Consider the following 12547-nt stretch of genomic DNA (forward strand, 5'->3'; position numbering starts at 1 on the left):
CCATGAGGGTTGATACTAAGATGCTTTTTTGTACTAGTTTGTTCCATAAAAGTAAAAACATGGTGTTTTCCCTGATCAATGGTACACAACCAAAGTAAAGCAGCAAATTGTCACATTTCAGAAGCTGGAACAAGACTATTTTTTGCATTTTTGCTTAATAAAATAACTTCTCTGTGATTTTCTGTTGATGAACGAATCATGTAATGAACACATCATTTAAGGTCTACAGTCCATATTAACAACTATTTTAATCTATAAGCAATAGATCCTAAAAAGCAGGTGTCCTTAACATAATCAGCTGCTATCATTGCCTTTTGGAAGTAGTTTTCATTATATGCAGGAACATTTACATATACAGGAGGAGATACTGTAGATTATGATTCAGAGTTTTAGTACATATGAATCATCAAAATGATGCATGAGACAGAGTAATTAAGAGGAAAAAAAAATGCTGCTTATCCTTCATTGCTTCTGTTTAAAACTACACAAATTATCCTCTTCTTGAGGCCATTCTGCTCTGGAGTAGATTGAGCGCCTGCCTGATTGAAGCATTCATACCACAAACAGTCCACACACAGTCACTGCTTTTCAGTTGTACTGGTTCAGCCACTTGGCAACGTGAGATCATTTTCACCCACTGACAACTGTGATTGTCTGGACTTCGATCAGCCAAGAAACGCTCCACACAGATGGTGAGAGAGAGAGAACATGGAGGTTGATTTCACCATCTCTTACAGGCCTCGGCATAATCACGCTCTCAATATTTCCTAAGTGGGTTGATGTGTTCTTGTTGACATGTTTGTGTGCCTACATGAGTGTGAATGCATCCTCTGAGTGTGACTATACAGTGTGTGTGTGTCTGTCGGCGACTCATGCTGCCTGCGGAAACGACATAGCCATTGTGAGGACTCGGCAGGGAGCTTGGCTCCCCTTGTGTTTGCCAGGAGCAGCTTTCCACCCACGGTGGACAGGCAGGCAGGCAGGCAGGCAGGCAGGGCAGGCAGGCAGGGCAGGCAGGGAGGGAGACAGGCAGGCAGGCAGGGAGGGAGACAGGCAGGCAGGCAGGCAGGGAGGGAGGGAGGGAGGGAGGGAGAGAGACAGGCAGGCAGGCTGGCAGGCAGGGAGACAGACAGACAGGCAGGAAGGCAGGCAGGCTGGCAGGCTGGCTGGCTGGCTGGGTCGATTGGCTGCTAGGTTGGCATTCATTGGGCGACTTGGGGAGAAAGGAGGCAAGGCACACAGCCATTCATGGTCACATTTTGCACATGGGGAACAGGGAAGCTCTGGCGGTTTAGAGATATTCTCCACTGAATGTTTTCGATCTCTCTCTCTCTCTTTGACCAAAAGGAGAAATGTTTTAATTGGGCTGCAGAATAAAAATAAGAATTTAATTTCTCTTTGTGCCCACATGCACAAGGTTGCACACATATTTACTGGTTGATTGCTGTGTAAAATGAAGCTACTGCGCACAACATTTTGCAGATTCAACACGTGGGTCATTATCTATTCAGTATTTTCAGGATATTGAAACAGTCTTGTTACAGCAAAAATTAAAGACACTCCAGTGCAGCTGATCACAAGCTGCTTGTTGGGCCAGTTCAGGTGCAGGCACGCGCGCGCGCACACACACACACACACACACACACACACACACACACACACACACACACACACGTTTGGTTTATCATTGACTGTGTTGACCAGTGTTAATTGGCTCCTATACATCCAGCAGACAGTTGGGGTCGCCAGGACTCCGAGGTGCAGCCCGACATGCTGGAAACCATGTGAGCTCAAACTGCTCATATAAACAAGTTTCATTCCTCTGTCATCACTGCATCCCAACCTTCCTTTTGTTTCGTTAGTTTTAGAGTAAATCGTGTGTATAACAGAGCATAATGGTTGTAGTCACTGTTATCTTCCAATTCAAACAGAATAACAAAAGAAGAAACCAAGAGATTGCAAGTTCAAAGGCTTTGATTAATAACTCTCATACACAGATGAAATATATTCGCTCATTCCAAGAACAATAAATCCATTTAGGACTAGTTTACGTGTCTCACTAAAGTGGTAGTTCTTTGCATTCATTCGCGACTGTCAGTGGTTTTCTATCTCTTCCTCTCTCACCAACACACACACCTCCCACCTGCACTCGCTTCCTCTCTTTGACTCTCTCTCTCTCTCTCTCTCTCTCTCTCTTTCCTCGCACTTTTCCCTCAGCTACCCAAGATGGCGGCAGCCTCATCCATCCAGCCGCCGAGCGTTCACTCTTCTCTAGCCCGGGATAGCGCACTTTCCCCGGAGATGGACAGCCCCGAGAGCCGGCAGCCGGAGGATGAGGAGGCGGCGGCGGCGCCGACGACGACGCAGCCCTCCGATTCGGGGATTAGCTTCCGCGACCTGCCGGACCTGGAGCCGGAGGAGATCGAGAAGAGGCTGGCCAAAACTCGCCAGGAGCTGAGCAACAGGAGGAAAATCCTCATTAAGAACCTGCCGCCTGACACCACTAACCAGGTACACGTCAGTTTACGGCGGAGAAACTCAGGCAAAAGTCGCGGGGCGCAGAATGGTTTCAGTTTTTACGCACACGGAGACTGTTGGCACGCCTGTGATGCTCAGTAGTTTAGTTTGCACTCTCTGTCGCACTTTTCACGGTTTAATCCGTGCGTTATGACAGACACGGTGTCTGACCTTTAGTGATTATAGTGACATCAATTTTCCCCATGATCATCCGGGATAAAAGGCTGTTTTTAATCCTCAATGGTATAGACTTTTAATAAAACTTAAATAGTTCATTTGAAAACAAATGTATAAGTTCATTTGGCTATGTGTGTTGTTTTTACAATTTTCTTATTAAAACAAGTACGATATATGTCTACTTCTTTGCAGCTGTTTATTCCCAAAGGTAGGCGGGTCGCCAAATAGTATTTAAAGGCTCAATATATATTTGATGTTTGTATTTTGTATTTCTCACAGCTGATTACAGCTTCAGATGTACAATTTGGCCACTAAACATAGTTATGTTAAGACATTATTGATTCAAACCTAAAAAAAAAAAAAAACGTCAGTAAAAAGATATGCCTGAACTGGCCTCCCTTTGCATTTCAAAATTGTGATGACTCGGCAAGGAAAGTTTGTTGCTTTCCTTGCAACAGGACAGGCTGCACATGAAGTCCACTGTTTTTCCATTTCTATAGAACGTATTCATGCACCTGTAATCATTAATACGTCATAGTTTTCCTGTTGTTTGCGTCATGCCTCTTTTGTTAAACTGAATGTGTCACACACAGCACTGTATTGAGCAGTTAAAGATCTCAACCGTGTCTCTACTGTTATACAAATATTGTTTTGAGCAGCATAAAGAACAATGAGAACTCCTGTGGTCATGGCAGACATGACAGGTGGAATCTATGATTTCTGACTTCATGTTAGTTTTAAACTGTTGGCTTCAATCAGATTACTTTAGTGAAAGCAAAAGCAGATCCCCTTGTCTTTTATGTTTGTTGTACATGCAGGGACTTTGCATGCATGTTTCTTGTCAAAGAATGCAGGGTGACATCACTGTTTATAAAACTTCATGACCTTTTTGATTGTCTCCTCCCTGGCACTGTTCATCACTCGTGTCAGCATGCAGGCCTTTATGAGGGAGCGTGCTGATGGTGTGGTCCTTCAGGGTTGTAGCACCCAACAGTCTCAGAGGCTCGCTGCCAAGAGGACTGCCAGCACTCTGCCGGGTGTTTGTGAGAGTGAGAGAGTGTGAAAGAGTGCAACTGCTTGGTGTGTGTGACAAATGAGGAACAGAGGGATGAAACAGGGAAAAGTCACCTGGATCATGTGAAGCAACAGAAGTGGAATTTAGTTTTCCCCCCTTATTTATGTGTCAGATGGAGTGTGATGTGCTTAGTGAGCCTTAGCAGAGCAGTCGGAGAGCAGAGCAGCATGAAGCCTGCCCTGCTGAACGTTCTGCATAGATCCATCCATTTAAAGGAGCAGTTCACACTTTTTGACAATAGGCGGTGTGAATTTTGACTGGTAGTGATACTGTTGAATTGACATGAGCGCAGGCTTTGGATCTGATGTTGGGAGATTTCACAGTGATCCAGTGATTGTTAGACAGAAATGAACCATTAACAAAAATGTTTTAAACTACATCACTGTGTTCAAATATTCTCACCATTAAGAGCAGAATACAACTCCAGCGTGCTGCATTTTAATTTAAAATCCCTCATTTATTCATTTATCGCTTAAAAAAAAATATGCATGGCATATTCTTTTGACAGCTTCTCAAATACAAAGACTTGCTGCTTTGGCTGTAATCCTTGATTGGAGATTGTTCTCGGTTTTTCAACAGTTGGTACAAAAGTGATTCGATAAGGACACCTGGGGCATTATTCTCTAACATTAAAGCCCCTTTTCTTCTGCTGGTACTGACTCTAATCTACTCGACTCTCCTTGCTTTTGTTACCAGGTACTTTTCTGGATTTTATTTTCCAATGCAGATAGGACTCCCTCAATGCTTTTATGGCAATGCTGCATGGAACTTTTGTGACGTCATCTTCAACCCGACACAAACTGGGGAATGTCTCTTCCCCCTCCAGGCGTTGCCACTAATCGAGTAGTCCAGTGAATAAAAAAATTGCAGCTGCTACATTAGCTGGGCGTTATGCAGGATATTTAATGTTGCAAACGCAGTGAACGCAATAATTGTGATGATTTTCTTTGATCTGCAGTGTTTTCACGTACCTTTTTTAGTATCTGCTTAGCTCACTTGGTATCTCGATGGAGGTGATACCAAACAAGTACCAGGTACTATCCAAAACTTTTGCCAAATGGAAAATCAAAAAAGGTGAGGAGAGTCGAGCCGAGCCGAGTTGATACAGGCAGGGGGAAAGGGGCTTTAGACTAAATTCTAATATTCTAAATTATTAATCAGTTAATTAAAATGACAATCAAAATTAATCAGTAATGATAACACTCTACACCCTATCAATTTTAATACTCGTTCAGCCAGATTTTATATCTTGTTTGTTCATTGGGCTTAAATCCTATTGCTGTTCTTCGTCATTTTCAGGAATCCAATGACGTTCATAGTGTTGGTGTTTACATTACATTACATTACAGTATCTTCCATAAGGTTATGAATTCCTGGCAAAGGAAAGTCCTTGTCACTGCCTTATGTAGCCTGTCTGATGGACTCAGCGACACAGTTTACTCCATCTTCCCATTCCCCTCATACCCGCTGCCCCATTAGAGAACACTCCATCGTAGACTGGATGTGTGTGCGTGTGTGTGCGTGTGTGTGTTGTGTGTGTGTGTGTGTGTGTGTGTGTGTGTGTGTGTGTGTGTGTGTGTGTGTGTGTGTGTGTGTGTGTGTGTGAGTGTGTCCGTGGTGCACTGTGTCAGATATATGGTCCCGCTGACAGTCTTCATCTCAGGGACAAGTGGGGGATGGGAAAGAAGGTGGAGGAGTATGAATAGAAGGGAGGGACGGGGAGGCGGAAGTGTTTGGTGAGAGCAGAGTGGGAATGAAAGACTATAATGTTAAAGGACAAGCAGGATAAAACAATCTCATAAAGGATGAGGATATCTTTGGGTTTTCTTTTGTTGTTTAAGTGGTTGTAATTTATATTTTCCTAATGACTTTTTCAAAGGACTGCAAAAGATGTAAGAGTGTGAAAGGTGTTGCTTGTAGTCATTTACCCAGAGAGAGTTATCACCCAAATCTGCAGCTCCTCTCAGCTTTATGAGGCTTTATAGTAAGTTTCAGCTCAGAAAGACAGTTCCAAATAAATTCATCCATCCATTCATTATGTTTACCCGTTTTATCCTGTACAGTGTCTATCCCAGTAAAGTTTGGGTGAAGGTGGGTTACACCCTGGATCGGCCTCCAGTTCGTCACAGGGCCAACACAGAATGACAGACAGAAACCAAACAACCTCTTCGAACAAATTCTTTGATCTGTCATTTACCTAATTTATGTGCACGTGTCTCTCAGTGTGAAAATCTCTACTGTGTTCTGCTGTCATTGACGGTCACATTGGTTTCTCTCGTCCCCTCTGATCTCTGTGTGTTTCACGAAGGGCATGAAACACACTCACACAAAGCGGAGCAGTGGAGCGACGGGGGAAATGAAAATGAAATTACTCGAGTTGACGTGAACTACACTTGTTACATGACTTTAAGTGCAATAAAATCCAACAAAATTAATTTATTAATGGCCAGACGTCGACGCCAAACAATCGGAATCTGTCGAGGATGCTAACGTTAGACACTCTGCTGCTGATTGTGCTTTAGTTCTGTCCAGAGCTGTGGCAGCTCGGCTGCTGATACAGCTGCACCCTCTGACAAGCACAGGAGGACAGGCTTTGATCCATCTTAGCGGTCAGAGAGGTAATACTCCTGGCTTTACGAGAAGGATATTAGTAAGATTTGATGCATTAGTAAATAAAAAAAAGTACACTATAATTCAACACCATACAGTCTTTTAGCACTCAGACTGTGATCACCCCTCATAGTCTATCCTGCCCTCCATCCAAGCGCTCAACCTCAGACAAACACTGTTACTTTCTTTCTTTTTGAAGCTAATGAGCTAAACTCACACATGCGCCTTTGTTTATTTATATTCCTGTTTTCAGAAATTGGACCCCAGTGCCACTGACATGCTGCGGGACGGGACATTAGTTATAAGTACTTCCACTCGAAGTTGAACCCTAATAGTTCGGTAAACAATGTTGTCTGTGCCCCGACTATGCAATCAGCAGTTAGAATAATACGAATGCTTCATTAAATTCAAGGAGCTGTGTGTGTGTGTGTGTGTGTGTGTGTGTGTTGTTTGTGTTCGAGGGGTCCTCTGCCAACTTGAATTATTCAGTTTCTTTGAAAAGCACAAATTCTATACAACACATGTACTGTATGTGTGCATGTTTATATGTTCCTTTTGAACAACAGGAGTCTGTGTGTGTGTGCAGGCAGTTGTGTTTGCATATGTACAGGTAAACTCAAATACCTGTAAATGTGACTAAGCAGCCTGTGCCTGAGCTGCTCTTTTTCCACCCACCTCCTCCTCCTGCTTTACATGCAGTGATGTGTATGTGTGAGTGTGTGAGAGTGAGTGTGTGAGTGTCACTAGCAGATGTTCATGAAAATCTGCCACTCCTGACAGTGGGCAGTCTTTATCACCTCCTTTACCTTTGAGGCTGCGTGCACAGACATTGATGTGTTTTAGCAGTTTTCTGTGGCATTCATCACCTCAAAGTTTTGCAGATGTTTGTGACACAACTATTTCAAGTAACGCCTGTTAGACTGTTGGTACAACATTAACAGACCAACGTGATAATACGGTGTATTCATTTGCTTGTTTTATGGCATAATTTGGCATCGGCTCAAACATGAAGGTGACTTTCTGTGGGTGAGAGAATGAACCTGGCTGGAGATCCGCTGTGACCTCTGATGATGAGCCACTTCAGGTCGAAGATGATGGTGGAGAGGAGATAGACGAGTGTTGTAAATTAGTGCTGGGTGATTTGATTAAAATCATTATCAACCATTTGATCTACAGCATTTTATAAATTAATAACGCACAATGTTTATTTCAGGTCATTTTAATAAACTGTTTCAGAGTAAACGGAGGAGGTGGAATGTGCTGACTGGATGAAAGGTTTGGGAGGAACATATGAAAGGCATTGACTTGGTAAGCAACCCCTCATCCCCGGGCGTCAAATACTGACATTTTGTCAGAGCCTGCTAGCTTCTCATACAGTACATATGCACGAGGTATAAAGTGTAGCCACCAAGAACCAACCATGTGGTTAGGTTGGAGCCAAATGTGTCCAGTCCCAGTTTGGTTTGGTTTGGTTTTGGCACCCAAACTTGGGTATGTTAAATAAGTTAAATAGATTGCATTATGTAAGTAACTTACCTCAATGTAACTAAAAAAAAATCCACATTGATTTTTGCTTTCTCATGGACCCCAAAGTCAAAGTCCTGTGTTGGTTTCATCCAGCCACCACCGGTCTCATCATTATTCCATCACATGACCATCACATGTGTCTCTCTCATGCCAATTGCTTTTACAAATCTGTAGTGTATTTGATGCCCTGGGAATGAGAACAGGATGGGACAAGTACAGGAAGAATGAAGAGTAGAGGAATTAGTGAAAAAGCTGAAAGTAAATAACAAGTGTCTGTGAGAAGTACTGAGACAACATGACCTTCTTGATTGAACTACGACTGCACAACTTCCTTCAAAAGAGAAATTTATACTTCCAAAAAGAAAACAACTTTTCTCCAATCGGATCTTTCTCTCTTTGCGTTGGTTAAACTGTGTTTGGACCTTACAAAATCAGCCTGCCTGCTGCTCACAGCTGCTGCCATTGTTGCGTGTAAATGGTTGTGTGTGTTTGTCGGGGGGAGATTGAGCAGGCGGTTGACACGGTTCTGCTGTTCTCTGTTTGTTCGACTCCTGGATCCTCCACGTTTGTACAGCAGCACCACATAACTGTGATGCTTTGAATGCACAAATGTAGCCTGGTGCTGCCAGACCCGAATTCAGTGCATGAATATATATATATATATATGGCACACTCCACTAGGGATTGTTTCCAGTCGTATGGTGGGCGTAGTCTTCTGGTTCATTTTTAATCTACTGGTGCAGCCTTTAACCAATCGGCATTGACCACCATATGGCGAACTCAACAAGCTGTAAACAACAGAGACTGTCCTCCAATGAGATCAGAGTGCAACACCAAATGCCCACTGCAGACTCCGGCTTCAATTCAATATTTTCTAGCGTCGCCACAACTCATATGGCTTCTTCTAGCTCTACCTCCACCGCCATTGTTGGAACCACATTTAATAACAAAAGCTTGACTTCAACGTCCTCGCACTTAACCACCTCCACTGGTCACTGATTGGTCCGCCCTTCAGAGTGGCTGAGCAAACCTTAACGTAAACAGGATTTCCAGACTATAATCACGTTGAAAACTGAAGCTGTGACCGTAGGTGGGCGGAACCAGGCTAACATGAATGAAGAACATGATCAAACATTTGAAGAGAGATTTTTTTGAAAGTACACTGGAGAAAGATCATTGTGACATCAGAAACACATGTCTGATCTGCATGTTTGACATTGCTGTGGAGGGGAAGTCCACACTGATCAGAACCTCATGAGTAACGAAACTAAATGTTATAAAAATTGAACACCTCAACAGTAGTTCCAGATGTTTAGGTTATGTCTGATCAGAAACACTTGACTTCATGTGTTTGAGTCAACAACATGAAGTCCAGTCAGTGGCAGCTCCCTCAGTGCAAACGTGTCAATAATTATAGAGGTAACATCTGAAATGACAAGAGTAAGCCATGCCAAGTTCCCCTTCTGTCACCCAAGAAGAGGGACCACACTATAAATCCAGCAAGTGACTACTACAGTGTGAAAGTACACAATAACCACTCTTCTGATGTTAGTTTCTCTTGTGAGATGCTGATGGCAAAGTCAGAAGCACGAGCCCATCCATCCTCCCTTGTGTCAATGGTCTATTTTCATGCAGTAAATCACTTTCAGGAGTTTTATTCTACCCACGGGGAACAATCTGTCATTCTGTTGTAATCAAATAAGTGACAAAAATGTCACTAATGTATGCCGCGAAGAAATACAAAAAGAAAACTTTATCCATCTAACAGAACGACTGTTGAATTCACCACAGTAACATACTGGGAAATTCATGACCAAAACTTGACATCCGAAGTTGATCAAACAGGAACGTAATTTGTTTTTTTTGTTAATAAAGAAATCTTTTTTTTTTTTTTAAATTTTGTATCGCTTTTCTGTAAGTAAACCAAGTCACCATGGCCAGAAGATGTTCTGCTGTCTGATTAGCAGTTCGTTTGTGTGCTTACTGCCAAACATATTTAACTACATATTAAATTGATATAGTGGCAATCAAAATGATTGTAAACAACCAAATTTATATTCCAATTTAGTTAATCAAGTTCAGTGTAGTCAAGTGTAAATTGTTCATTTCAATAGTGTATCTGTTGATAAACATAATTTTTAAATCATTTTCCCGATAATCTAAATATATCTATGGCAAAGTTTCGACTCTATTTCAGACTGTTTAACTTGACCGAATGTCTCGATTGAGTCAAGTAATGTTAAGCCACTTTCGATCGTAGAAAGTCGGTAATACAAAAATGTGTGATGCAAGTACAGAGGACATTTCGTACTCTCCCACATCCAGCCTGTTGATGTATGGGGTGTTTTCACTGGCGCCTTGGTGTATGACTACAATGACTACAAGAGGCCATTTAGTTTTTATGTCTGCGAGCTTCTCTGCCAGTCTCCTCGTTTCTCTGCAGTTGCTTTGCTTTTTCTGCTGCTATGATGATGCTGCATCATGCTGAATCATGCTAAAATTCTCCTTATTTCTTGTGCTTCCTTAGCTCTATCTACATTTCCCAGAAATGTTCAATTTCCTGACTTTGGTCTTTGATAAAGAGACTGAGTTCCAGGCCTTGAAACATTCATTCAGAAACTGATAAATAATGGCATTGATACTAAGGCCAAACTGTATTCCAAAAGAATTTCACAGTTACACAATAATTAATCTGCTGTCATTATTTCATAGCATGATAAATACTGCATATTTTGCTGTAGTTTTTTATTCATATTGTATGGGTGCTGAATTTTGATACTTTTATGGCACTGACAGAACTGCTTCAATACTATAGAATAAAAAAATGCCTTGTCATTCGGTGCCAAATTGTCATTCGGTGCTACATCCACACCAACACTTCAGAGGCCGGTATTGAAGTGAAGGTATCAGTACCGTTAGCATAGTATTGAAATTATTTTAACAATAACCATATTATTCTTTAATTATCAAGTACATACTTGGGTGCAGCAAGAAAAAAATAAGGGCAAAACTTTGTATGTCTTCCCACTTACTGTACCTGAAAGGTGGATAACATGACATGGCATCTGCAAGTTCAGAGGCAACTTACAGTAGATCTTTGTTCAGTCAGTCAAGTTGGCAATTCTGTTTGGAAACAAGAGAAGCAACAGCTACACGTGCACAGATCGGCCCAACCTAAAATCAAATGCAATTAATATCCACAAACTCCTTTTATAATGTTTATGTTGTAAATTGCCCAAAAAAACTAAGAAGTAACAAAGCTGGAAACATGTGACCCAGGGTGGTAGATTCACAGCTTACACACAAAAATGCATCGTGGACTGGCGAACACTGTGCAAAACAATTCAACAAGTTCTTATGTGGGAGCTTGTTTGTGTAGTGCACTGCAACATGAGGAGTTTGGCAGCCGGTGTGTCGTGCACCTCTTGGACCATGTGCCGTGACTGCTGAGGTTGATTATGGGTTTGAATCCCTGGTCCTGCTGCGCCGCTTTACTGCATCATCTGTCTCTACTCAACTGGAAGTGAACAAAACATCTGAGGTGGGCAAGCCAAACCCAGAACAAATAAAGTAAAGAGATTACTTAAGACATTAAAGAACCTCATATCACCATTTCACAATTAAGAAAAGAAGGTTGATGGACGTGAGGGATTTGTTTCCGTGCGTATTCTTCATTCTTTCCAGCTGTCACTCGGCGTGAAAATTTAACCAGACAGATAGAGTTCAGCAATGAAAAGGACAGATAACGAGAGAAAGCAGAAGGATTCCAATGAGGTAGAGGAGAGAAAAGAGTTTAAGGAGATGTCAAGGAAGGCAGAAAAAAAAAGAGCCTGGATAAAGAGAGAAGGGAGATAAAGAGAAATGAAAAGGAGAGAAATCAAAACAAACTTTTTAAACGAAAGAATTCTACAAGCGCCGAGTGAGGGTGTTGAACTAGCATACATACAAGGTGTGAAGATTCTGTGAATGTGTTCGAGAGAGAGCGAGAGATGCCTGCGCTCGTGTATTTCTGCTTGTCTGCTCGCAATATGTGAGCGTTCTTGAATTCTAAGAAGCTCTCCTGGCAGCCATTTGATGGGCCAGTGATCCGTGCTGTGCATGAGTTGAGCCACCTGTCTCTCACACACACACACACACACACACACACACACACACACACACACACACACACACACACACACACACACACACACACACACACACACACACACACACACACACACACACACACACATGCACGCAAAGCTTGACTCACAACCAAATATGTAAAACTGTTTTTCTAGATATATTTCAGATGTGTTGTTATAATTTCCTGTTAATATGAGTCTAATTGTTAAACTATATGTTGTAACAGAATTCAGCTGTTTAGATGTCTCATTCATTTGAAAGGAACTCTTTTGAATGGCAACATTTTACACCGTTTTTCTGTCATGCATTCATTATCATCAACATTTGCTGTTATGTCGAAGTGTGTTTGAGTCCTAAATTGAAACTATTTGTCATTTTTTACACGCAAAAAGTAGAAATTGTGTTTATAGTAAAATTGTGTTATTGAAAGGTTGTTATTGAAAATGTATATTGGTCAAATCAGATTTGGTACAGATCATTTTGGTGACAGGAATATATTCACACTGCTCATAA

At 41.9% G+C, this 12547-nt stretch overlaps 1 protein-coding gene across 3 annotated transcripts in view; it reads left to right on the plus strand.

Moving 5' to 3' along the window:
* Positions 1-1761: 1761 nt before the first annotated feature.
* raver2 (ribonucleoprotein, PTB-binding 2) overlaps positions 1762-12547 on the plus strand; it is a 71131-nt gene continuing 60345 nt past the window's right edge. For 2 of the 3 annotated variants that reach the window (XM_069704820.1, XM_069704821.1), the window contains exon 1: positions 2177-2511. In XM_069704820.1, coding sequence (XP_069560921.1) covers positions 2227-2511 — 285 coding nt within the window. In that variant the 5' untranslated portion in view covers positions 2177-2226. Of the gene's footprint in view, positions 1785-2176; positions 2512-12547 lie in introns of those variants that run through there. The other variant, XM_069704819.1, reaches the window with a different exon arrangement.

Source organism: Brachyistius frenatus, unplaced genomic scaffold (assembly GCF_029030835.1).
Source record: "Brachyistius frenatus isolate BFR_SWC_R1_liver_20210118 unplaced genomic scaffold, ASM2903083v1 Contig_52, whole genome shotgun sequence".
Classification (NCBI taxonomy): domain Eukaryota; kingdom Metazoa; phylum Chordata; class Actinopteri; family Embiotocidae; genus Brachyistius; species Brachyistius frenatus.